The 24674-nt window shown below is 42.0% G+C and overlaps 1 protein-coding gene across 6 annotated transcripts; it reads left to right on the top strand.

The window, feature by feature from the left end:
• Window positions 1–1298: 1298 nt before the first annotated feature.
• Window positions 1299–23915, top strand: PSPH (phosphoserine phosphatase). 6 transcript variants are annotated; one of them, XM_021700454.1, is made up of 7 exons: window positions 1323–1338; window positions 6902–7028; window positions 17201–17359; window positions 18080–18214; window positions 18868–19013; window positions 20634–20782; window positions 23254–23915. In XM_021700454.1, exons 3-7 carry the CDS (start codon window positions 17220–17222, stop codon window positions 23359–23361), a joined length of 678 nt encoding a protein of 225 aa, XP_021556129.1. In that variant the 5' UTR covers window positions 1323–1338; window positions 6902–7028; window positions 17201–17219; the 3' UTR covers window positions 23362–23915. The 6 variants fall into 6 exon arrangements, with proteins under 6 accessions (XP_021556126.1, XP_021556129.1, XP_021556128.1 ...); XM_021700452.1 differs by lacking the exon at window positions 1323–1338 and adding an exon at window positions 10217–10271 and having other exon boundaries at window positions 6954–7028; window positions 17201–17236; XM_021700449.1 differs by lacking the exon at window positions 1323–1338 and adding an exon at window positions 10217–10271 and having other exon boundaries at window positions 6954–7028.
• The last annotated feature ends 759 nt before the right edge of the window (window positions 23916–24674 follow it).

Genomic DNA, 24674 nt, shown 5'->3' with positions numbered 1-24674 from the left:
TGCCCTAAAAATCCTCTGTGGTCTGCCTATTCAATTTATTCTCCTACCCCATACCACCCCCTGCAAACCCTAGCAACTACTGACCTTTTCACCTTTTCCATTGTTTTGCCTTTTCCAGAATGTCATATAGTTGGAATCATATAGTATATAATCTTTTCAGATTGGCTTCTTTCACTTATTAATATGCACTTAAGCTTCCTCCATGTCTTTTTAGGCTCAATACCCCATTTCTTTTTAGCACTGAGTAATTAATATTTTGTCTGCATGTACCACACACAGTTTATTTATCCATTCACCCGTTTAATTTAATTTTTTTAAAGTAAGCTCTATACCCAGTGTGGGGCTTGAACTCCTGACCCCAAGATCAGGAGTTTCATGCCTACTGACAGCCAGCCAGGTGCACCCCTACCCAATCACTTATTGAAGGACATCTTGGTTGCTTCTAAGTTTTGGCAATTATGAATGAATAAAGCTGCTATAAACATCCGTGTGCAGATTTTCGTGTGGACATAAATTTTTAACTCATTTGGGTAAATACCAGGAAGTACAATTGCTAGGTTGTATGATAAGAGCATGTTTAGTTTTTTAAGAAACTGCCTGTCTTCTAAAATAGCTGTACCGTTTGCATTTCTCCCAGCAATGAATGAACCTTACTGTGTTTACACACCTTTGCCACATTTGATGTTGTTAAGTGTTCGAATTTTTCTAATAGGTGTTTACTCGTATCCATTGTAATTTGCATTTCCCTGATGATATATGATGTGGAGCATCTTTTCATATGCTTTTTTGTCATCTGTATATCTTCTTTTGGTGAGGTATCTGTTAAGATCTTTGACCCACTTTTAAATTTATTTTTTAATTTATTTTTGGCCCATTTTTAAATTGGATTGTTTTTCTTATTGTTGACTCTTAGGACTTCTTTGTATATTTTGGATAACAACTCTTTATCTGATATATCTTTTGCAAATATTTTCTCCTACTCTGTGGTTTGTCTTCTCATTCCCTTGACATTGTCTTTCACAGAGTAGAAGTTTTTAATTTTAATGAAATTCAGCTTTAATGAGCATTAAGTATTTCTTTCATGGATTATGCCTTGGTGTTGTATCTAAACAGTCATTGCCATTCTTAAGGTCATGTAAGTTTTCTCTTATGTTATTTTTTTTTTTTAAGATTTTATTTATTTATTTGACAGCGAGAAAGCACAAGCAGGGGAGCAGCAGAGGGAGAGGGAGAAGCGGGCTCCCCAGTGAGCCGGGAGCCTGACATGGGGCTCCATCCCAGGACCCTGGGATCATGACCTGAGCCGAAGGCAGACGCTTAACCGACTGAGCCACCCAGGTACCCCTCTTATGTTATCTTCTAGGAGTGTTATAGTTTTGCATTTTACATTTAGGTCTGTGATCCATTTTGAGTTAATTTTTGTGACGGGTGTAAAGCCTGTATCTAGATTCATTACTTTTTGCGTGTGGATGTCCAGTTGTTCCGGCACCATTTGTTGAAAAGACTGTCTTTGCTCCATTATATTGCCTTAGCTCCTTCGTTGAGGATCAGTTGACTGTATTAATCTGGGTCTATTTCTGGGCTCTCTATTCTTTTTCACTGATCTATTTGTCTATCTTTCACCAATGCCATACTGTCTTGGTTATTAGTAGTTTTATAGTAAGTCTTAAAGTCTTAAAGCAGTCTTACTATTTTGTTCTTTTCCTTCAATATTGTGTTGGTTATTCTGGTCTTTTGGTTCTTCATGTAAACTTTAGAATCAGTTAGTTTATACCCACAAAATAACATGGTGGGGTTTTGAGTGGTATTGCACTGAATCTATAAATAAGTTGGGAAGGACTGACATGTTGACAATATTGAGTCTTCATATTTGTGAACATGGAATATTTCTCCATTATTTAGTACCTGTTTGATTTTATATATTGGTTTTGTACTTCTGCTCATATAGATCTTGTACGTATTTTGTTAAACTAATACCTAAGTATTTCATTTTGGGGAGTGCTAATGTAAATGGCATATTTTAAAATTTCAAATTCTCCTTGTTCATAGCTAGCATATAGGCAAGAGATGACTTTTATATATTAACCTGTATCCAGCAACCTTGCTCTAACTACTTATTAGTTTTTTTTGTCGATTTTTGTCAGATTTTCTATTAGATGAACATGCCATTTCTAAACAAAGACAATTTTATTTCTCCTTTCTGATCAGTATACCTTTTATATCCTTTTCTTGTTTTATTGCATTAGTTAGGACTTCTAGAACAATGTTGAAAAGGAGTGGTGAGTGGTAACATCTTTGCCTTGTTCCTGATCTTAATAGGAAAACTGGTTTCTCACACCACTAAGTATAATGTTAACTGTAGGGTGTCTTTTTAAATTTTTTTGTAGCTATTCTTTATCAGATTGTGGAAGTTCTCTTTTATTCCTAGTTTACAGAGAATTTTTATCATGAATGAGTATTGCTGTGTTTGTATTTTGTTGTATTTTCTGCATCTATTGAAATGATCATGTGATTTTTATTTTTTAGCCTGTTGATGATTACATTAAGTGATTTTCAAATGTTGAATGAGCCTTGAATACCTTGGATAAATCCCACTTGGTTGTGGTATATAATTCTTTTTATATGTTGTTGGGTTTGACTTGCTAATATTTTGTTGAGAAATTTTGCATCTGTGTTCATGAGAGATATTGTTCTATAGTTGTCTTTTCTTGTAATGTCTTTGTTTTTGATATTAGGGTAATACCTCATAGAATGAGTGGAAGTAAGTATTCCCACTTCTTCTAACCTCTGAAAGAGATTGCAGTGAATTGGTATAATTTCTTCTCTAAATGTTTGGTAGACCAGTTATCCCCATTTAGGCCTGGTCTTTGGTTTTAGAAAATTATCAGTTATTGGTTCAATTTCCTTAATAGATATAGGCCTATTCAAATTGTCTTCTCCTGTGAGTTTTGCTAGATGTGTTTTTCTAGGAATTCGTCAATTTCATCTAGTTATCAAATTTGTGTTTATAGAGGTGTTCATTAGTTTTTTTTTTTTTTTTTTTAGAGAGGGAGCATGTGGGTAGGGGTGGGGGAGGGGAGGGGCAGAGGGAGAGGGAGAGAGAGAATCCTAAGCAGGCTCCATGCCCAGCACGGAGCCCTGTTTGGGGCTCCATCTCACGACCCTGAGATCATGACCTGAGCTGAAATCAAGAGTCAGACACTTAACCAACTGAGCCACCCAGGCGTCCCCATAATATTTCTGTATTATCATTTTAGTTGTCACGGGATCTGTACTGATGTCCCTGCTTTCATTTCTGATATTTGTAATTTGTGTCTCCTCTCTCTTTTAGTTAGCCTGACTAGAGTCTTAATAACTTTATTGATCTTTTCAAAGAACCAGCTTTTGGTTTTATAGATTTTCTGTATTTTTTGGTTTCAATTTCATTCATTTTTGCTCTAATATCTGTTATTTCTTTCCTCTGCTTGCTTTGGGTTTGCTTTGCTCTTCTTTTTCTGTACCATCCCCCCCGCCCCCCGCCTTGGTTCTCTATTGATCTAGCTGCAAGTTGACTGACCTTTTTCTTTGTAGTCTTCTATATGCTGTTAAATCAATCCAGTAAATTTTTATTTAGTATGTTTAATTTTTAGTTCTATATTTTCCATTTAAAAAGCTTCCATTTCCTCCTGAGATTTCTCATCTGGGCAATCAATGTGACAATTTTTTCCTTTAGGTCTTTGAATATATTTAGTTTTAGCTTCATTGCTTTAAAATCTTGTATGGGAATTGTAACATCTCTGTTATCCTGGGGTCTATTATATTGATTGCCTTTCCCCCCTTGATTGTGAGTTACATTTTCCTGTTTCTTAGAAAGTCTTAATTTTTGATTGGATATTGGACATTTTGGATATTTTGGATTGAGTATTTTTGGGACTTAGTTTCCACTATCTTTTTCTAAAGAATGCGTACATTTGTTCTACCAGGAAGTTAAAATACTAGTTGATTGCTTTGTACTTGTGGTCTCTTGATATTTTACTTTGTTAGATCACCAGCTGGCCCTGAGAGGGCTTCACAAAGCATCTGGGAGACACTCTGGAAGCTTGGCCACTCTGGGCTAAACTCCCTAAGCTGAGCCCAACACCTATGTCTGTCCCACTGTCCCCTCCTGACCTCTCAAGCAAACCCTTTGAAGACTTGGCCCCTTAGTTTCATCCTTAGCTCTCAGTTTTAGAGCAAATACTTTGTTCTGGGACATAATGTTTACTCCTAAACTGTGGTCCTTCTGGGGTTTTAGTGGAAAGCCTAAGATGTGTACCAAACCCCTCTACTTTGACAAGATTCAAATGACAAACTCTGTTACTCTGTGGTGGACAGCAGCTGAAATCTCTCTTCAGCTTCCTTTAGCCTTCCACCTACAGATAACAGAGGGCTCACCTCACTGGCTTAAACAAATAGGATTTTTTTTAAAAAAGGAAGTCTAAAGATGGGTGGCTGCTGGTATTGGGAACCATGGTGCAATCATTGCAGAGTTGGGTTGCTGTCATTCTTTTGGTTTTTCTTCATGGTTGCAAGATGACTGCGGTACCTCCATTCATTTCATTAATATTAGAGGTTGGAGGAAATAGAAAGGGAGTAGGCCAGAGATGTTATTCTCCTCATATTGGGAAAGCAAAAGCTTCCCCAGCAAACTCCTCAGCATGTTTCTGTATGAATCTCACTAATCAAATCAGGAATGCATGGTCACCCTAAGTTGAAGGAGAGCTGGGAATGTGGATAACAGGAATTCACAATTGGCTGAGATCATTTAGCAACTTTAGATAACTTTTTGAATACGTAATCATTTGACTTAGCAATTTGAGGCATTTATTTATTTATTCATTCATTTATTTTAGATTTTGTTTTATTATTTATTTTTTACTGTGGTATAGTTGACATATAACCTTATATTAGTTTCAAGTGTACAACATAATGATTTGATATTTGCATGTATGGTGAAATGATCACGGTAAATCTAGTTAATATCCATCACCATACATAGTTACAATTTTTTTCTTATGATGAGAACTTTTAAGATCTACTCTTTTTAAAAAATTTTGTTTATTTATTTGAGAAAGAAAGAGAGAGTGTGAGAGAGAGAAAGATCATGAGCAGGGGGGGAGGGGTAGAGAGAGAAGCAGATCCCTGTTGAGCAGGGAGCCCAATGTGGGACTCGATCCCAGGACTCTGGGATCATGCCCTGAGCCAAAGGCATACTGCATTGTGTTTGGCTCACATGTGCTATTTAACATTATTCCAGAAGAACAACAATGAAGCATATTATAATCTGCTTGTATAGTTACGGCTTGTCAGGCAAGATTACTTTGTGATTCTTACATGTATCTGTGACCACCCATTAGCTTCCTCTGGACATTTTTTTTTTTTTTTTTTAATGTGGTTTGTGTCTACAACACTGCCACCTCATGACCACAAGTGTTAGTACAGATGCGATACAGACACCATGAGTAGCTGACAGATTTTATTCAGTACAAATATTTTATTTGAAATTATTAAACATATATGAAATATGAACATAGCAGAAATTAATACTGCTTTTTCACATTATTGTACTTGGGTTTCTTTCCCCCTAGAAATACTCAATTACCATTTATACTTATATATATATATATATATATATATATATATATATATATATACCAAGTATACTTATATACTTAAATATATTTATATACATATATACTTATATAACTTATATTACATCTATATACAAATATTTGGTGTTTAACATCTTGTTCTTTTATTATGCTTATTTCTAAATTACTACAAAATATAAACAGGTTCTTGACTAGATTCTTGCTTTAGATCCCCTTATTTGCCCTCCCCCATTAGTGGTATCATTTTTTAGCTCATATTTCAAAACACCAAAATTCCTCCTCTCCACTCTTCAGATCAGAAGCCTCTTTGACCCATCTGGGAGAAACTAAACCAGGTGTGCCCCAAACATGCCGCCATTTTCTTACTGAATGTCAAGGGCACGCTTGACTAAAGAGCAGCAGCACTCCTGTTCCGGATAGAATTGTGTTTTTGAGAGGTTCTGTAGCAAAGGGCAGGGATGCGGTAACCACATGTCCTGCTCCAGCAATTGCATCCCCTCTGCCTGAGTGACCTCTTGTAGGGAAGCTGAACTGTTAGCATCTGAGGTTTCAGGTTGGGTTTTAGGGCGGGACCTCAGTGCCCAGCTCCAGCCAGCTGAGCCAAAGGTAAATGTTTGGAGGTGCTCACCCCATTTATTATAGTCAACTTAAAAGTAGCTAGGCAAATGACACCTAGAAGAAAATAAGATGACAAGAAAAAAGAAAAGAAAAAGGCTGCAGACTCATTTTGTCACTCATGGCTTTCTGCATTTTAGTTGCGAATATAAGTAGTTTTGCTTTTGATAATATATATTTTTAAACTGAAGTATAGTTGGCATATAATATGAATATAAGTAGTTACTGAAATTCTCTTGGAGACCTACATTCTTAGAAGAACAGGGCAAACGCGGATTCAGAAAAGGTCCCTAAGGAGCCTTCGTTAATTGCAAAATCAGCACAGAGGTCCCTGGCTTCTCTCTCTTACGCTCATCCCTAGTGGTGCGGGCGGGGAGCGCTTCGGCCCCTCCTCCGCAAAGTGGAGGCGGTGAGGCTCCCGGCTCCACCGCGGAGCGCTAGTCTCGGGCGGCAGCCGGGAGCCCCGCGGGGCGGAGGGGCGGGCTCAGGGAGCCCCACCCAGGGGCGGGGCCCGGCGCTTGTGCCCAGCTCGGCTCTGTGGAGTGTGAATGTGCAGTCCGCAGTTTAGAAAAGCACATGCGAAACCTACCAGAAACCACCGCACCATCAGCAGATCTCATATGACTGCTTGGTAAACGCTCTGCGGGTCTGCGCAGGTCACCTCCTCGGATCTCCGCGACTGAAGGTCGGAGCCAGCCCTCGGCCCCCCCGCAGTCGGAAGGTTAGAGCCGCGGGAGCCCGGGAGGCGGTGGCGGCAGTCCAGGAAGGAACAGCAGCACCCGGGTGAGTCTGGGCATGTGTTTATCTCTCCGGGTGCCCAGCTTTCTGATTTACCAGTCTGCCTTTTCCGCATCCAGGGCTCTGAATCTACGTGCATTTTTCTTAATCGGGGTTTTTAAAATTTCATGGGATTTCAAGGCTTTCTTTTCATCGATTTACTTTTGAGTAGTTTTCCCTTGTTTTATCCCACTGGTGCCTGTTACCAAACAGCATGAATGAATGATGCAATCCTGCATAGGGGAGTCATCAGTACAGATTGGGAAAATCTCGGGAATTTAGAGTGGCTGTGTCTGTCTGACTTTGTCATCTTCTTTCCCATCCGAATTAGAATTTTAAATAAGCACTTACCAGATATATTGTTGTAAAGCGACAACTTCAAGGTGGGAATTAAATATTCTTTCATTCATAAAAGTTATTTACTATATTTTTTTTTAAGCAACTTACACATTGTAGTTACTCTTTAAATATTTGAATGGCTGGTATTGGAATGAGGATCAGGGAAGAAAATTATAAAATCCAGGATTTCTAAATTTTATTACAACTACCTGGTAGGTTTTCAGTATAATAATAGTGTTGTCACTTATATGTTGGTGAAATAAAGTAGTCAGGACGTTTTAAGTTTTCAGATAATTTGATACATGCCTAATAACTTTTTTAAGGCTGATTTTTTCTTTTTTTTTTTTTTTTTAAGATTCTATTTATTTATTTGACAGAGAGACACAGCGAGAGAGGGAACACAAGCAGGGGGAGTGGGAGAGGGAGAAGCAGGCTTCCCGCCAAGCACTGAGCCTGATGTGGGGCTCGATCCCAGGACCCTGGGACCCAAGCCGAAGGCGGATGCCTAACGACTGAGCCACCCGGGCGCCCCAAAGCTGATGTTTTCTTGATGTATAATTTAATGCAATAATATGCACCCATTTTAAGTGTACATTTGGATGAATTTTGACAATTGCATACACACTTACAATCACCAGCACAATATAACACTTCCATCACCCCTGAAAATTTCCTAAAGTCTTGTTGCAGCCAGGTCGCCCCACCCCTAGCCCTAATGACCTGATTTTTGTCATTATAGCATTTGTTTGTGTTTTCTAATGTTTCATATAAATGGAAGCATGTTGTATGTACTCTTTTGTGTCTGGCTTCTTTCAGTATAACGTTTTTTGTATTTATCCCTGTTTTGGCATGTAGTACTAATTCCTTCCTTTTTATTGCTGAGTAGTATTCCATTGTAGGGATATACTGCCATTTGTTCATCCATTTATCTGTTGATGGACATTCTAGTTTGGGGCTGTCACAAATAAAGCGCTCTTGGATTTCTCTTGGATAAACCTCCAGGGTGAGATTGCTACCCTACCATATATGTTTATAAGAAACTGCTAAAATGTTTTCCAAAATGGTCGTACCATTTTCTATCCCAGCAGCTCCAGCTGTTCCATGTCCTCACCAATACTTGTAATGGGAATAAATAATTCAGAGGGTTCAAAGAGTTCAATACTCTTTTTTTTTATTGTAGTCATTTTTTTTTCAGTTTATTTTCATATCTTCTTTTTTGGAATGTCTATCCCAATATTTTGCTCATATTTTAATAAGTTGTGTTATTACTGAGGTGTAAGAGTTCTTTATTCTGGATACAAGTTCTTTGTCAAATATGTGTATTGTAAATATCTTCTCCTGTTCTATGGCTTGTCTTTTTCTTTCTTTCTTTTTTTTGTTTTTTCCATAATGGTATCTTTTGTTGTTTTGTTTCTGTTTGTTTTTTAGAGAGGTGGGGAGGGGCAGAGGCAGAGGGAGAGAGAGAATCTTAAGTAGGCAGTATGCCCAGCGTGGAGCCCAACGTGGGCCGCCATCTCACCACCCTGAGTCGTGATTCTGAGCTGAAATCAAGAGTCAGATGCTTAACTCACTGCGCCTCCCATGTGCCCCATCATGGTATCTTTTGAAGAGCAGAAGTTTTTACTCTTGATGAAGTCCATTCTATCATGTTTTCCTTTTATTGTTCATGCTTTTGGGGTTTTATTTAAGAAAGTTTTGCCTACCTCAAAGCTGTTATTCTAGCTGTCTATTGCTGTATGACAAATTACCCCCAAACTTAGCAGCTTAAAACAACAAACATTTATTTTTTTCACAGTTACTTTGAGTTAAAAATCTGGGAGCAGCTTAGTTGGGTGGTTTTGGTTAAGGGTCTTTTAAGAGGTCATTGGCCAAGGTCAACTTACCTGAATGCTTTATTGGAGAAGATCTGTTGCCTAGCTCCTTGGTAGGATTCAGTTCCTTGAGGGTTAGACGGAGGGCCTCATTTCCTTTCTGGCTGTTTCCTGGGGGTCCCTTCCAGTTCTGCCACATGGGCCTCACCATAGGGCAGCTGCCAACATGGGAACTGCCTTTCCTTAGAGCAGGGAGGGAAGCTGGGCCAAGATGGAAGCCACATTCCTTTTTTTGCTTTTGAGATTAACTCAGAAATCAGATGAGAGAAAGGTTATGCACAGACTGGATTTTGAACCCTCTGAATTATTTATTCCCATTACGGTTCCCCTCCTTTCCAATTTCTTTGCTTTTTCTTGCCTCATCTTCTTAATTATTTCTTTTATCTTTTTTTCTTCTGAGTTTTGGCACTTTTACCTACTATTTACAGTTTTAATTATGAGGATATTAATTCAAAATTGTTGGCTGTGTTCCCTTGATATTGGGCAACGGGACTCTCCTGTGACTGTTCTTGGCATGTTGGCGACTTTGTGTACTCATTTTGAAGATAGCAGGATCTGTTTTGCAGAGTCTGTGATATACCTGAGTCAGCTCCTCTGTGTCTGCATGTTGTTCTCTCAGTAGGTCCTCTCCCTTCCCTCTCCTTGGCGTTCTGCTAATCAGGTGTGGGTGATTTCCTGTCAGACCTGATGCTTTTACAGAATCGAAGCCACAGAAAATAATGTGTTTACCTCTCTGCAGTGCAGAAAGGAGGCAGAAGTCAAGCATTTCGCAAGGGAAGCAGTCTTAGGGCACTTGGCATCTGACCCTTCTTCGTACCAGTCTACCAGGGGGAGAGGGAAGCTCGACCGTTTCTCTTTCTTCTCTTGTGTCTGGACCTTGATGTTCATTTCCTCCTCTCCTTCTAGGCTCTTCCTCTTGCAGAACTCACACGGTCTCTTGTAAAGAAATTTGTAGTCAGAACTTTATGCTGCATTTTTATTCAGGAAAGAAGCAGGAAGAGAACAGTGTCATTTCCTAGGAATCCAGCACTGGAGAAACGTGAGTCCGATTTGTCTTTTGTTGTTGTTATTTATCAGTTACCAGTATCCTCTTCACCTGAATAAAATTGTCTGCTATAATGTATGTGGGATCCGTAAAATCTCAGGTTCCCCAGAACAGCTGTTCTTTTTTTAAATCATAAAATGTACTATAAGTGCATTGACCAGGAACCCTAGGCCTAGTTACCAGAGGCTCTTTGACTCTCCTTTGATCCAGAAGCTTCTCAGGCTGCATTTGTGCATTGTTGCAGTGCCCAGAGGACCTGAAACAGACTCAGCCCTCCCACCCAAGGTGACATCCATCTAAGCCTAGGAAGTTTTGTTCTCTTGGGTGTGCTTGATCTCCACAATCTCCACAACCTCTGTACCAGCTTGCATTTGTTCTTACACAAGTGAAGGTAAGAGGTCAGTCCTAATAAAAGAGTAAGTTGGTGAAGGCAATTCTGGATGTCTTTCATGAAATACATAGATGAAGAAGTTCAAAGAGAATTTGGGTGAAGAGGTTTTTCTTATCTAAAATCAGACCTCCTAAGGCTGGCTCTGAAGGACCACTTGCTTTTGTACTTTTGGAGCTGGGGGTGAGAAGGAGTTGTCAGCAGAGGCTTCTTTAACATTTAGAAGAGGCTCTCTTTCCCCCAGATGGACCAGCTGGGCGCTGGGCGGGTGGGAGACCTGTTCTGACCCACAGAAGGGCAGTGGCTCAGCGGTCAGGACTGGGCCTGGGAGCTGCCATGGCAAAGCACATACCCTTCCACCAGAACTTTTTCCACCCCCAGTCCTATCCCCCTCCCAGGGCCACATGTAAGGGATCCAGAGTCCATTCTCTAGCAATGATTTTTGTGTGTGTGAAATTCTAATGTACACAATTTACTTTGAAGCACCTGAACTTAGCAGATTTCCGCCCCCCCACCCCCGCATCCCGGTAGCCGTGAGAATTTTGACTATGAATTATGAGTGGCTCCCAGTTGAGACCTGAAAAAAGAGGCAACCAAAGTGAACCAGGAGGCAGGGCATTTTACAGTGCAGGCTGGGAAAGGCTGAAGGAGGCTGAGGCCGTCTGAAGTTTGAGCAGGGAGCTGAAACCTGTGTAAACCCAGTGGTGGAGGCCATATCCCCTGCCGTGAGCATTTTGTGGGCAAAGTTAAGGTTATATAATCCAGCTCTGTCTCCTAGGGAGGGCGTGGAGACAGAATCAGCCTTCCAAGTAAATTCAGTGCAACTTTTGTCTCAAACATCCTCTTTTCTCTGCCTTTGGTGCTACCATGCACCCCAGGAGGCAGGGATCAGCATTTCGGAGTCCTAAGTCAGGACTCGTGTTCATCTGGGGATCTGGAAATCAGTCCTCACTTTATTTGAGGAGGTGTGTCTTTCCTTTTATATTTGAGGCTGATGGTCTGGTTGAAGCTATTTCTATTGTCAGTGGTTGGGGAGAGGCTTAAGCCACTGGCTTTTCAGACATGAACAGTAATGATTTGTCTGGTCATCTCAGGGAGCCTGGTGGCCTCTTGGAGATGGTGCCCGTTCTGTACTTCCCAGGTCTTCGGCGAGGCACGGGGGCCAGTGTGGACTGGCTTTGCTGTTAGGAATTTTAAGGCTTCAGAAGCCTGTCAGTCCTTCTCAGGAGTATTGCCCATTCTTAGGTACATTGTATTGCCTCACGCACAGTCTTTAGCCTGTCCCATTGATCTCATTTGAGCTCTTCTTATGTTATTTGTCTGTTCCTGGCTTTCCCTCTACTACATGTGACTCGTTCTCTATGCTCGTGGGGTTGCATTGCACTAAGCACTGCTTTTTCGCGGACAGACTGCTGTCTTCTAGGCTGGGTTAGCGAGCCTGCCTAGCCGTGTGGTATGAACTGTGTCGATTCCCTCTGGACCAGAGCCATGTGGGTGGTTACTGAGCCACAGAGAGAGTGGGATGTGAAGCTCCTTGGTGTTCCCCGGCTTGGTGGAAATTCGACGATTTATGAAACCTGTTTCTATCTGCTGGTCTCCCAAAGAATGTGCAGACTTTCTTCTTTCACTGTTAATGAATCATCACCCATTGTGTTGCCCAGCTAGCAGAACTTTGGTCTGAATTCTTTTTTTTTTTCTTTAAGATTTTATTTATGAGAGAGAGAATGAGCAGAGAGAGGGACACAGAGAGAGGGAGAGCAGGCTCCCTGCTCAGTCCCAGGACCCTGGGATCATGACCTTAGCCAAAGGCAGATGCTTAACTGACGGCCACCTAGGTGCCCTGGTCTGAATTGTTCATGAAAATCTTTGACATTTCCTGAGTCCACATAGCTTATTATCAAATGTTTAACCTATTTAGTTCTGCTTAATTTATCTACCTCTCAATTTATCCGCCTCTTAATTTATCCACCACCTTTTATGTTGTGTTTGTGTATTTGAGATCCAAGTTTTAGTTCTTTAGCCAGTGCTTAGGAGCTGTGTGACCTTGGATCATTTAACTTCCTTATACCTCTAGTCGTTAATCTGTGAAATGGACACATTAATATCGTTCCTGCAGAAGGGCATGGGGCCAGACCCAGGTGATGGCTTTGAGGTTTCTTCCGACTTCAGAATTTATGATGTCAGTTCTGTTTCATTGGCGATAGTCGTCATTGTGGTTAAGGATTTTAATTTTAGGCTAATAGCACTCTAAGTTGGAATAGTTTTATTGAGAACGATAATCTCAATTCTTGCTGAGTTCTCAATAACTTCTTAGATTCAACTCTATTTAATTTATGAAAATTTACTTTACACCTGCTGGGTCCTGGAAACAGAGATGAAAGATATTTCAATCAAGGAGAGGAATGAGAGTGATTAATTAATTCTCTGAAGGAGTAGGAAGGAGATAATGTAGTATAGGGAAGGTTATTTAATCTTCATCTTGAGGAATAAATAGGAATTTGCCCACTGGGTATGAGGGATTAGGTGATTTCAGGCAGAGGGAACAGCATTTGCAAAGGCATAGAGGTTTCAAAAACCATGACATATTTAAGGAACAAGACATCCTCTGTATACCTTGAGCATAAGTTGTGTGTATGTGTGTTTGTGTGTGTGTGTGTGTGTGTGGTGGGGGGGGTCCAGTCTTGTGGAACTGAACCCTTAACCTGTAGAATCTGGTGCTATCTGGGTAGATAGTGTCAGAATTGAATTGACTTATAGGGGACACTATGCTGGTGTCTAAGAATTGCTCAGATATATAGGAATCCCTCCATGTTGGAATTGGGGTACAGAACCCTTTTTAGTGGGGTTGTTGATGAAGCATGATTTGCTATGATTGTTGAAGGAGGATGATGCATATATGGAATTCATGTATTCATTATTTCTGTTTTTGTATCTATTTGAAATTCTCTACAATAAAAAGTTAAAAAAACAGTTGTGGGTATGTAATTCACGGTTATATCATTTCATTTATTCATTCAACCTTCAGAAATTAATTGATCATCTACTCAAAAGAGGCTCAGAATAAGTATTTTGGAAAATTTTGGATCTTAGTATAAAGAGCTTGCGATCCAGGAGTGGAGGTGACATGCACATAAATAAGTTTAAGATAAGTAGGAATATTATGGATTTCATATATTGAAAACAGGTCTACATAAAGTACTGTGGAAGTTCTGGGGAGAAATTTTTTCCAGCCCCAGGGAATCAGGGGAGACTTTATAGTGAAGACGGCATGTGAGCTTTATTCATTCACTTAATTCAACAAATATTATTAAGCCCTACTGTATGCTAGGTACTGTTCTCAGTCCTAAGGATCCAGCTGTGAACAAAGGTGATAAAGCTCCTACGCTTGTGAAATTTACATCCTAATTAGGACAGATAGATAGTACATAATAAACATAATAAGTATATCTTATCATATGTTAGAAGATGATAGATGTTACGGAAAAAAGAAAAAGTAAGGCATAGTGAGGGATATTAGTAAAGTTGGGTTAAGGATAAGGAGGGAGAGGTTGCAGTCATAAATAGGGTGGTTGGGGTTGGCTCATGGAAAAAGGTGATACTTGGGCAAACTCGTTTTTTAAAATTTCATTTTCTTTTTTTAAACTGAAGTATAGTTGACACACAATGTTGTTTGGGCAAACTCTTGATAAGGGATTGGCCAAGTGGGTATCCAAGTGAAGAGCATTCCCACCAGGGGCACAGCTGGACCAAAGGCCCTGAGCGGGAAGCCTGGTCCGAGCATTTCCAGGACAGCAGGAGGACCAGTGTGGTTGGAGCAGAGTAGCAAGGGGGAGATGAGTAGGAAATGAGGTCAGAGGTGTAATGGGGAGGGTGTGGAGGTGGTGGCAGTGGTATGAGGGTAGGGGGCAGACCTTACAGGTAATTGCAAGAACTTTGGCTTTTACTCTTAATAAAATGAGAAGCCATTGAAGGATTTTGAGCTAGAAGTGTGACATGATTTGGCTTTAGCTTACAGTGATTACTTTGGCTGTTATGTTGAGAACAAAAATGGGTGGGAGACCTTTTAGGAGGCTCTTGGTACCGTCTTGGCAAGAAACATTGGTAGCTCAGGCTAGAGCGATGGCAGTGGATAGGGTAAGAAGTGGTCAGATTTTGGTTGATAGAACCAACATAGTTTCCTGAATGATTGGATATGGGCCATCAAGGGAGAGAAGGAAGGTGCAAGAATGGAGGTTTTGGCGGGACAAGAAGATCAGGAGTTCAGTTTTAGGCATGCGAAGTTTGGGGTGTTTCCCAGCACCTTAGTGGAGGTCAGGTAGGTGGTTTGAGTTGAGAGTTTGGGAGAGAGGACTGGGCTCCAGGTACAGATTTGGGAGTTCCTGTCCTAGAGATGACATTTCAAGCCACGGGCCCGGATGAATTCATCGAGGGAGTGAGTATGGTTAGAGAAGACCAGAGGTGGACCGTGGTCATTGCAACATTAAGAGACTGCAAGAGGAGCAACGAGCAAAGGAGCTGAGTCTCTGTTTAAAGGAAACTTCATTTACATTGAGGCTGATATTAGTTTAGAGTTTAATATTCTATTATCATTGGATTCATGAATTGCCTCCTCTTTCCCCCATTTTAGTGGGTCTCCTGTGAAACTCCTGTTTCCCATGAAGAGCACTCTCTTGTAAGGGTTCCACACAGGGGTCAGCAATTTTTCTGTCAAAGGCCAGGTAGTAAATATTTTAGGCTTTGCAGGCCTTTCAACCTCTTGCAGCTACTGATCCTCCTCTGTTGTATGAAAGCAGCCGTGGACACATAAGCAAGTGAACGTGGCTGTATTCTACTGAAACTTTAGTTATGGACACTGAATTTTGAAGTTCATGCGGTTTCCGTGTGTCACAAAGTTTTATTCTATTGATTTTTTTTTTCAATTATTTAAAATATAGAGGTGCCTGGGTGGCTCAGTTGATTAAGTGTCCAACTCTTAATCTCAGCTCAGGTCTTGATCTCAGGGTTGTGAGTTCAAACCCTGGGTTGGGCTCCATGCTGGGTGGATCCTATTTGACAAAAAATTTTTAAAAAATGTAAAAATTAGTCTTACTTCACAGGCTATACAAAAACAGGCTGATTTGGCCTACTGGCTATAGTTTGCCAGCCCCTGGCGTAAAATGTCTGGTTAGAAATCAGTTGTGAAGTGTGTTGGCCAGCCCCTTTGAGTCTGTTTTTAGCCAGTGTCTATTCTAAATATAGGTTATTTGCATCATCTGTGTGGCCTCGTACATGACATATTTGATGAGAGATGGGTCTAGGCAACTTCTAGGATCCCATTTACCCCCAAGATTCTAGTCCAGCGATTTTCTTAAAAAATAAAAAACCCCACAGGATTCCTTTTGAAACTCTGTCCTCCATAGTTTCTGCAGCACTGTGGTCTCTCAGTCTCTTCCTGTGCATCTTGACCTCCTTTTCCTTTTCTTCCCAGGCTCCTGATCTGATCCTTTCTGTTCCTGTGGGCTCTGTTCTCAGCCCTCTTCTTTCCCTTCTCTCTCCATTCTCTGGTGACTTTCATCAGGCCATGCCCTCACTTACCGCCTCTGTACTGGTGACTAACAGATGTGCAGTTCAGCTCTCCCCTCTCTTCTGTGGCAAAAGTTTCAAGGTTTTCCATTACCTAGATGTTAAAATCCAAACTCATCAGCCTGGCCCAGGGCCCCGCTGGTGCACTGCCTGGCAGTCGGACTCCACTGGGCAGCTTCCAGCATGTCGTCCATCATTCTTGCTCCTTGCCTTTGCCCCTGCTCTTCTCTCTGCCATCATTACCCTCTCTTCTTTCCTCCATCTCCCTGCCCCCTACTCCCAGCACCCACCAAACTGATACCCTGCCCTTTAACAACCCACTCAGGCCACTTACCCTTCAAGATTCGGTTCGAATTTGTATGCCCCTGGAAGCCCTGTCTCATAGGCAAGGTTAAGCATTTTTCTCTGTGTACCCATAATATCTTTAGTATCTTATGCATATTTTCACTTCAGAACTTGCCTTATTGCAATAATTGTCGGGTCAAAAATAGCCGAATATTGGTTGAACATCAAATATATTTATAAGTTGGTACCTTCAGTAGAGAAGAGTTTGGTCCTGTACATCTGTGTATCCCCAGAGCCTGACATTTAGACGGTGCTTACTTTGTGTTAAAAAACCAATGAGCCCGGGCGCCTGGGTGGCTCAGTTGGTTAAGCGACTGCTTTTGGCTCAGGTCATGATCCTGGAGTCCCGGGATCGAGTCCCGCATCGGGCTCCCTGCTCGGCAGGGAGCCTGCTTCTCCCTCTGACCCTCCCCCCTCTCATGTGCTCTCTCTCTCATTCTCTCTCTGAAATAAATAAATAAAATCTTTTAAAAAAAAAACAAAAAAAAAAACCAATGAGCCCATGAGTCCATGTTTATGTGGGATATGCTAACTTTGATACGGATCAAAGTAGATTGGCATTAGTAGGCAAAACTGGATCTTTTTATGATGATGGGTCTTCAGATATATTTATCTTTTTCTGTTGTAGGAGGAAGATTCTTCCAAGGATGGTCTCCCATTCAGAGTTGAGGAAACTTTTCTGTTCAGCTGACGCAGTATGCTTTGATGTTGATAGCACAGTCATCAGAGAAGAAGGAATTGATGAGCTAGCCAAATTCTGTGGAGTTGAGGATGCTGTGTCAGAAATGTAGGAACAGTATTTATTCACTTTATGAAATGATAAAGAATTGCAAAAGAGAGTGACTTTCGGATGACATGCGGGACCAGGGCCACAATTCCCCGATTTTTAGTCCCTGACTGCAAATCATGGGCAGTAAGCTTCTTCCATCACTCAGAGCTGAATTAGCTAGTGTACGTCATCCAGTCATCCATTTATACAAATTCTTATGACCAAAAAAAAAAAATTGTTGCCTCTTACAAATAAATGTGGATGACATGCTTTTAGCTCAGTCAGGGAAACGATGGCCGTAACGAACCAGAGAAGATGACGAGGTGGGGGATCACCAAGCGTCCAGTGCTTTGTGTCGTGGTTGAATGTGTAGCCTTAGTAGTTTGCTAGAAAGCTAGTTCTGGTTCAGAGTCTCTCAGCTTCTGCCTGGGTGAGACTCTTCCCTCCTTCCTGCCCTCCGCACTGCTGCCTGCAGTCACCAGGTCACGGACCATTTCATGTCCGGCTGCTTTTGCTGCAAGACGTGGCCACAAATACTAATATGATTCTCAAGCAAACTTTCAGTAAAGTTTGCTTTACTGAAAGGCCTTGCTCCCATGGCGTTGTAGCATGTCTGTTGTATGGTGGGGCTCTAGGCAGCACCTTCCTCATGGTGGACGTTGGACAAGCTAGGGAGGTAAGGTGTAGACTTCAGGGACATCTGACACGGCTAGCCTGATTGTTGGGTCTTCCTCCTAGGACACGGCGAGCCATGGGTGGGGCAGTGCCTTTCAAGGCTGCTCTCACAGAGCGCTTAGCTCTGATCCAGCCCTCCAGGGAACAGGTGCAAAGGCTCATAGCAGAGCACCCCCCACACCTGACCCCGGGCATAAGGTAAGAGGAGCCCCGGTCTGGGTACTGTCTCTGTCAGCACCTGCCTTTTGGGGCATGTCCTCTTGAGAGTATCTCATCATCGCTCTAGTCCTCCCTTCTGCCTGCTTCTTTCAGCTCGTACGTGTGGTCCTGTCTGAGTGGTTGGCCCTGCCCAAGTCATCTCTCCCGAGGGAGAGCCTAAGCTTCCTCTTCATTTTGTGTTTCTAGGTTCATGGGCAGAACAGAGTTGTGGGATGGTTTCCTAAGCAGTCCAGCCCCACCTATTAATTTAGTGCCATTTAGAAAAACATACGTGGGGCACCTGGGTGGTTCAGTTGTTAAGTGTCTGCCTTTGGCTCAGGTCATGATCCCAGGGTTCTGGGATGGGATCAAGCCCTGTGTCGGGCTCCCTGCTCAGTGGGGAGTCTGCTTCTATCCCTCTCCCTCTCTGTGTGCTCTCTCTCTCTCTCTCGCTCTCTGTAGCTCTCTCTCTTAAATAAAAAAAATCTTTTAAAAAATACAGAAAACATTATAATTAACCAGGCAATATACCTTATCCAATATATTTGGGCAAATGCTTTGAGAAGAAAAAAATGTATTTTAGTTTCCTTTTCATGTTTCATGTTTTCTCTTTTATATTAATCATTTTGGTGTTTTATATTTCTTTTTTTCAGGGAGCTAGTAAGTCGCCTCCAAGAGCGAAATGTTCAGGTTTTCCTAATATCTGGTGGCTTTAGGAGTATTGTAGAGCATGTTGCTTCAAAGCTCAATATCCCATCAACCAATGTTTTTGCCAATAGGCTGAAATTCTACTTTAATGGTAAGACTTTAATGGTACCGTTTTCCCTTTCTTGTCAGTTTTATTGTTCAATATCTTATGTAATGTCTGTTGGAATGCAGCTTAAGCAAGACAGCCTCAGAGTTAAATATTGAGATGAAGGATTCTCTTTTTTAAAATTTTATTTTATTTATTTTAATTAATTAAAATATAGTGTATTATTAGTTTCAGAGGTAGAGATCAGTGATTCATCAATTGCATAGAACACCCAGTGTTCATTACATCACGTGCCCTCCTTAATGCCCATCCTCCAGTTACCCCATCCCCTTACCCCTTGCCCCTCCAGCAACCCTCAGTTTGTTTCCTAGAGTTAAGAGTCTCATGGTTTGTCTCCCTCTCTGATTTTGTCTTATTTTATTTTTTCCTCCCTTCCCCTATGATCCTCTGTTATGTTTCTTTAATTCTACATATGAGTGAAATCCTATGATAATTGTCTTTCTCTGATTGAGTTATCTCACTTAGCATAATACCCTCTATTTTTTTTTTTTTTTTTTTTTTGAGATGGAGGATTCTCTCAACTGGTATCTTTTGCTCCTTGGTATCCTTTGTTCTGTGAAATAGACTTAGGCCATCACCTCTCCTGGCTTTAGTGTGTCCATCTAATCTCTCTCAGTATATAAATGTCTGCACTTGATTCCTGGGTACCCACGTGACTCATTTTGTTATGTGTTATATTTCAGTTTTTTGAGAGTTCTTATGTATTTGAACCAGTTTAGGCCCAGGAAGGAGAGTTTGTTAGCAGCGAGTCACTGCTCCGTCACTGGGTGTGAAGTGCCTCCTGGCCCTTCTCTGGACGATTGCAGAGCTGCAGCTGTGTTTACTACCATCTCAGGGGGTCTCTAGTTAAGGCAATGGGGAGCTGACATCCTTAAAACCAAATAATGGTTTTAAAAAAATTTTTTTTAAAGACTTTATTTATTTATTTGACATAGAGAGAGAGAGAGAGAGCACAAGCAAGGGGAGCTGCAGAGGGAGAGGGAGAAGCAGGCTCCCCACCGAGCAGGGGGCCCGATGTGGGACTCGATCCCCAGACCCTGGGATCGTGACCCGAGCCGAAGGCAGATGCCCAACCGACTAAGCCACCCAGGTGCCCCAAAACCAAATAATGTTAATTTTAAAATGTTAAATGTGTTGGTGGAACATTTTTGAAGGGTCTACAGGCAGAGACCATTAAAAAAATGTAGACAGGGAGTGTGGTAATTACTGTAAGAAAGAAAATCCATCAAATATAAGTTGGAATCTCCTCTTTGATGAAATTATATATTAACTTTTTAAAAAACGTCAATATATTATTGTTTCATGGTGTTCTGCCACCTCAGCGAGGTTTGAGAATTACAACTCTGACAGCTTAGAGGATAAAACCGATCGACCCCAAGGTGTTTATGACCTAAAGGAGTAACCTCAACAAGAGGGATCTGCAATTTAAAGGCAGAGGTTGTTTATGCGGGGAAGTAGGTATGGAAATCCAGGCTGTGTTACTTTACTGAGGGCCATTTTTAGCTTTCTCAGTGACATTTAAGTGAGGGTATCATCTATGCACAAAGCTGGCCCTACTGGTAGAATTCTGTGGATCACTGACACTGTTTTAACTGCTCTTTTAAGGTGAATATGCAGGTTTTGATGAGCTGCAGCCAACAGCTGAATCTGGTGGGAAAGGAAAAGTTATTAAACTTTTAAAGGAAAAATTTCAATTTAAGAAAATAGTCATGATTGGAGATGGCGCCACAGACATGGAAGCCTGCCCTCCTGCTGTATGTATCGAGTGTGCTGGTTTTTTCTGGTTGTGTTTTTGTTTTAGACGGCTGATTTAGAACTCCGTAAGATTGGTGACCGTTGGGCGCCTGGGTGGCTCAGATGGTTAAGCGTCTGCCTTCGGCTCAGGTCATGATCCCAGGGTCCTGGGATCGAGTCCCACATCGGGCTCCCTGCTCCTTGGGAGCCTGCTTCTCCCTCTGCTTCTCTCTCTCTCTGTCTCTCATGAATAAATAAATAAAATCTTTGAAGAAAAAAAAAAAAAGATTGGTGACCGTTAAACGAGAACATCTAGGTATCATTGTGAAAAACCAAAACAAATAAAACAACTTCAATCTCAGCATGTCAGCCGACTTTTTGCAAACCTAAGGAAGAAAACCACTTAGAACTTTATGACCCCGTTCCTGCCACCTCTCAGCCCAGGTGTGAGCTCCAGGTTCGGCTTTACTTCCCCAAACAATACCACAAATAGTAAGACAGCTCTTATAACTGTAATCCAAATCTTAATGTCTTTATATATATAAGATTTTATCATTTGAGAGAGAGAGCATGCACGTGCATGTGAGAGAGAGAGAGAGAGAGAGCACGCAGGGGGGGGCTTGGGGGGGAGAAGCAGACTCCCCGCTGAGCAGGGTGCCCGACGTGGGACTCGATCCCAGGACTCTGGGATCGTGACCTGAGCTGAAGGCAGACGCTTAACCCACTGAGCCACCCAGGCGCCCCTGTCCTTTTTATATTTGATAAAGTATTTCTTCATACATTATCTTCTCCTTGTTACTGATTAGGGAACTGAGGCTCATGAGGTTTGATAATGTGCCTGTGTTAAAACATTTTGTTCTTCTGAGTGAATGCTCTTTTCTGAGACTGGCAGGAAACCCAGGCTGTATAGCAAGTGTCCTGAATATCAGATGTGCCCCTTTCACGTAGGACTTTGCCCTTATCATCTCATCCTAAAGAAAAATTGAACCAAAAATACAGTGGTGAACTTTTTATTAGTTTCCTGAGATCTAAAAATAGTTGTCTCTGTAAATGATTAACCCAGAGTGGTTAAAGAATCTTTGGGTCCTTTTAACTGGCTTGAGTCAATTCAAGGTAAGACATCTTCAGATGATTTACAACCCACATTGGGGTTGACTAAGTCACAAAAGCTGAGGGCTAGTTTAACGAGGTGTGTGTGGAAGGAAAGGATGCTGAGTTCTGTCAGGGAGCTGCTCATCCTGATGTCAAGAAATGACAAAACTATAAATTTCAGAGGACCCTAGCAGTCATCAGAAGATGACATGGCCTGACTGAACCAAGCGCGAGGGTGTGCATGCAGGTGTGTAGCCCTCAGAAGTGGGCAGAGGAATGAGTGATCTGGAGGAAGGTCAGCAGCCACCGCATGAAGGCCTGGCAGGACCGAGGGAGGGGGGCCTGGCAGGACCGAGGGAGGGGGGCAGCAGAGCAGAGTGGGGATGTACTAGGCACGGACCTGGGCCGGTCAGGGGGCAAGACCCGGCAGGAATGGGCTTTCTCTTCAGCGACTGCTGAAGACTTTACGTATCAGGCACTTGGGTGTTCCCGTTAGGTCGTGGGGAGCCCTGGAAGGCTTCTGGACAGAGAAGGAATGCATCAGTGTGTTGGGACAGCTGAGTTGGTGGTGCATGCAGAAAGGGCTGCCACAGAGGCAGGAAGCTCAGTTAGGAGGCTAAATTTAACTGGAAGGTCAGAATCTTGTTATTTTTGCCCCCTAGTGTGGTCTGAAAACAAAAATGAAGAGAAAAGGCAAGTAAAAGGATTTTGAATGTCCACATTAGGTATAATGTGCCTATATCCTGGCAGAAAGAGAGAGAATACCATTTAAAAGATCAAAAAGAGAAAATACCATTTAAAAGAAGGTATCACTTGGTAGAAATTCAGGAAACAATGTAGATGTAACATTAAATAATTTTAATGATGGAAAGTTGGAGTGCTGCCGGCAGATGGTGGGGCTGTCATCTCCTTCGGCCCAGAACAACACCCTCCCTGGCAGGGAGGTCCGTCAGATTCACACAGGGCACCTGTCAGGAGATGCCTGCTCTGGTCCTGGTTCTAGGCGCAGTGGGACTTCAGCTGCACCCCAGGCTTCTCTTTCATCTTCCCTCTTTGAGATTGCCTGGCTGGGCCTGCATCCAGTTGAGAACTAAAGACATTTACCACCTGATGGGATTTTATCTTTGTAAGCAATTTTATTAGTTTTAAAGGGGCTTGATTTCTCCTGGAAGCCTGCAATGTCCCCAGCCTGAATGGATTTGCAGCGTGGTGCACTGACTCATTCATTCTTGGGACAGGGGAGGCAAGGAGGCTCCCAGGGAGCTGGGGGGGCACCCCCTCGAGGCTGGGCTTTACCTCTCTTTGCACAAACAGTTTATTCTTTCAAATAACACTTACTGCCCCAGGTGCTGCTGTATCTTTTTTTTTTTAACTCCTTTTTTTTTTTTTCCCCTCTTAGGATGTTTTCATTGGATTTGGAGGAAATGTGATCAGACAACAAGTAAAAGACAATGCAGAATGGTACATCACTGATTTTGTAGAGCTTTTGGGAGAACTGGAAGAATAATATCAATTTTATACGGTTCATAACAACTTCAGGTTAATTTTTTAAAGTTACACAGTTTGATACCGTTTGCTTACAATTGCCTATTACAACTTAATGTATAGATTTGGTACTGATTATCTGTACTTCCAAGTAAACTATGGAAAATTGCTCTTTTTTAACTGCAGTCCCAGCATTAATATGGCCATTAATTACCTGGAGAGTTTTATAATCTGAGTTCTTTATGTATTTTCCTAGCGATATTTTATTTGAAACTTTTTAAAGGTGGATAGTAAATGAAACACCTTCCCTATTGGAGATATGGGTTAGGCAGCTTTAAGTGAATGTTGGTTTTCCCTTTGGTAGGTAAATAAAAGTTCATCCATATATCAGTACAGATTGGTGCCTTGTCACTTTCTGCCTATCGTGTATTTCAATATCAAGTATTTCAAGCACTTTCAGTGTTTGAGTAGAAACAACCTCCAGGCCAGGAACCAAGGAGTTGGAGACCCCACCCTGCTCACAGGGCATCCTGCTGGTCACCGCGCAGCCCCCACCAACCCTCACACTGGGCCAGAGGGCTGGAGGTGCTTTCTTAGCTCTTGGAATTTGTCATATTGGCACTGTTACAAAGCCTTTTAAAAAATGGAGCCTTAAACAAAAGTAGTGACCTTAAAGAATGGGCATTTGAGGGGCGCCTGGGTGGCTCAGTCGTTAAGCGTCTGCCTTCGGCTCAGGTCATGGTCCCAGGGTCCTGGGATCGAGCCCCGCATCGGGATCGAGCCCCGCATCGGGCTCCAGCCCCGCATCAGGCTCCCTGCTCTGCAGGAAGCCTGCTTCTCCCTCTCCCACTCCCCCTGCTTGTGTTACCTCTCTTGCTGTCTCTCTCTCTGTCAAATAAAATCTTAAAAAAAAAAAAAATGGGCATTTGATAATCACATGAAGTAAGAGAACTAAAAACACATTTTACTCATCCCAAATGAGTTTCGCCTTAAATGAATTAAGAAATACCTCCTAAGAGCCTATATGAACCATTCTTTCTTTTTTTTTTTAAAGATTTTTTTTTGTTGTTTATTTGAGAGAGAGGATGAGAGGAGAGAGAGAGCACATGAGAGGGGGGAGGGTAAGAGGGAGGAGCAGACTCCCTGCCGAGCAGGGAGCCCGATGCAGGACTCGATCCAGGGACTCCAGGATCATGACCTGGGCCGAAGGCAGTTGCTTAACCAACTGAGCCACCCAGGCGCCCTGAACCATTCTTTCTTAACAGAGGACTTGGAAAGACCTGAAAGCCAGGTTTGTGTTTATTTTGTGCAGTGCCAAGAAAGAGAAATTTCAGA

This window comes from Neomonachus schauinslandi, chromosome 5 (assembly GCF_002201575.2).
Source record: "Neomonachus schauinslandi chromosome 5, ASM220157v2, whole genome shotgun sequence".
Classification (NCBI taxonomy): Eukaryota; Metazoa; Chordata; class Mammalia; order Carnivora; family Phocidae; genus Neomonachus; species Neomonachus schauinslandi.
This window is presented reverse-complemented; position numbering and strand designations above follow the sequence as displayed.

Excerpts from the sequence above, each read along its gene's own strand:
- PSPH (XM_021700451.1), top strand. The coding sequence starts at position 17,220 with ATGGTCTCCCATTCAGAGTTGAGGAAACTTTTCTGTTCAGCTGACGCA. Across the intron at positions 19,014-20,633 it reads GCTGAAATTCTACTTTAATG|GTGAATATGCAGGTTTTGAT; the intron begins GTAAGACTTTAA and ends TGCTCTTTTAAG. Across the intron at positions 20,783-23,253 it reads TGGAAGCCTGCCCTCCTGCT|GATGTTTTCATTGGATTTGG; the intron begins GTATGTATCGAG and ends TTCCCCTCTTAG.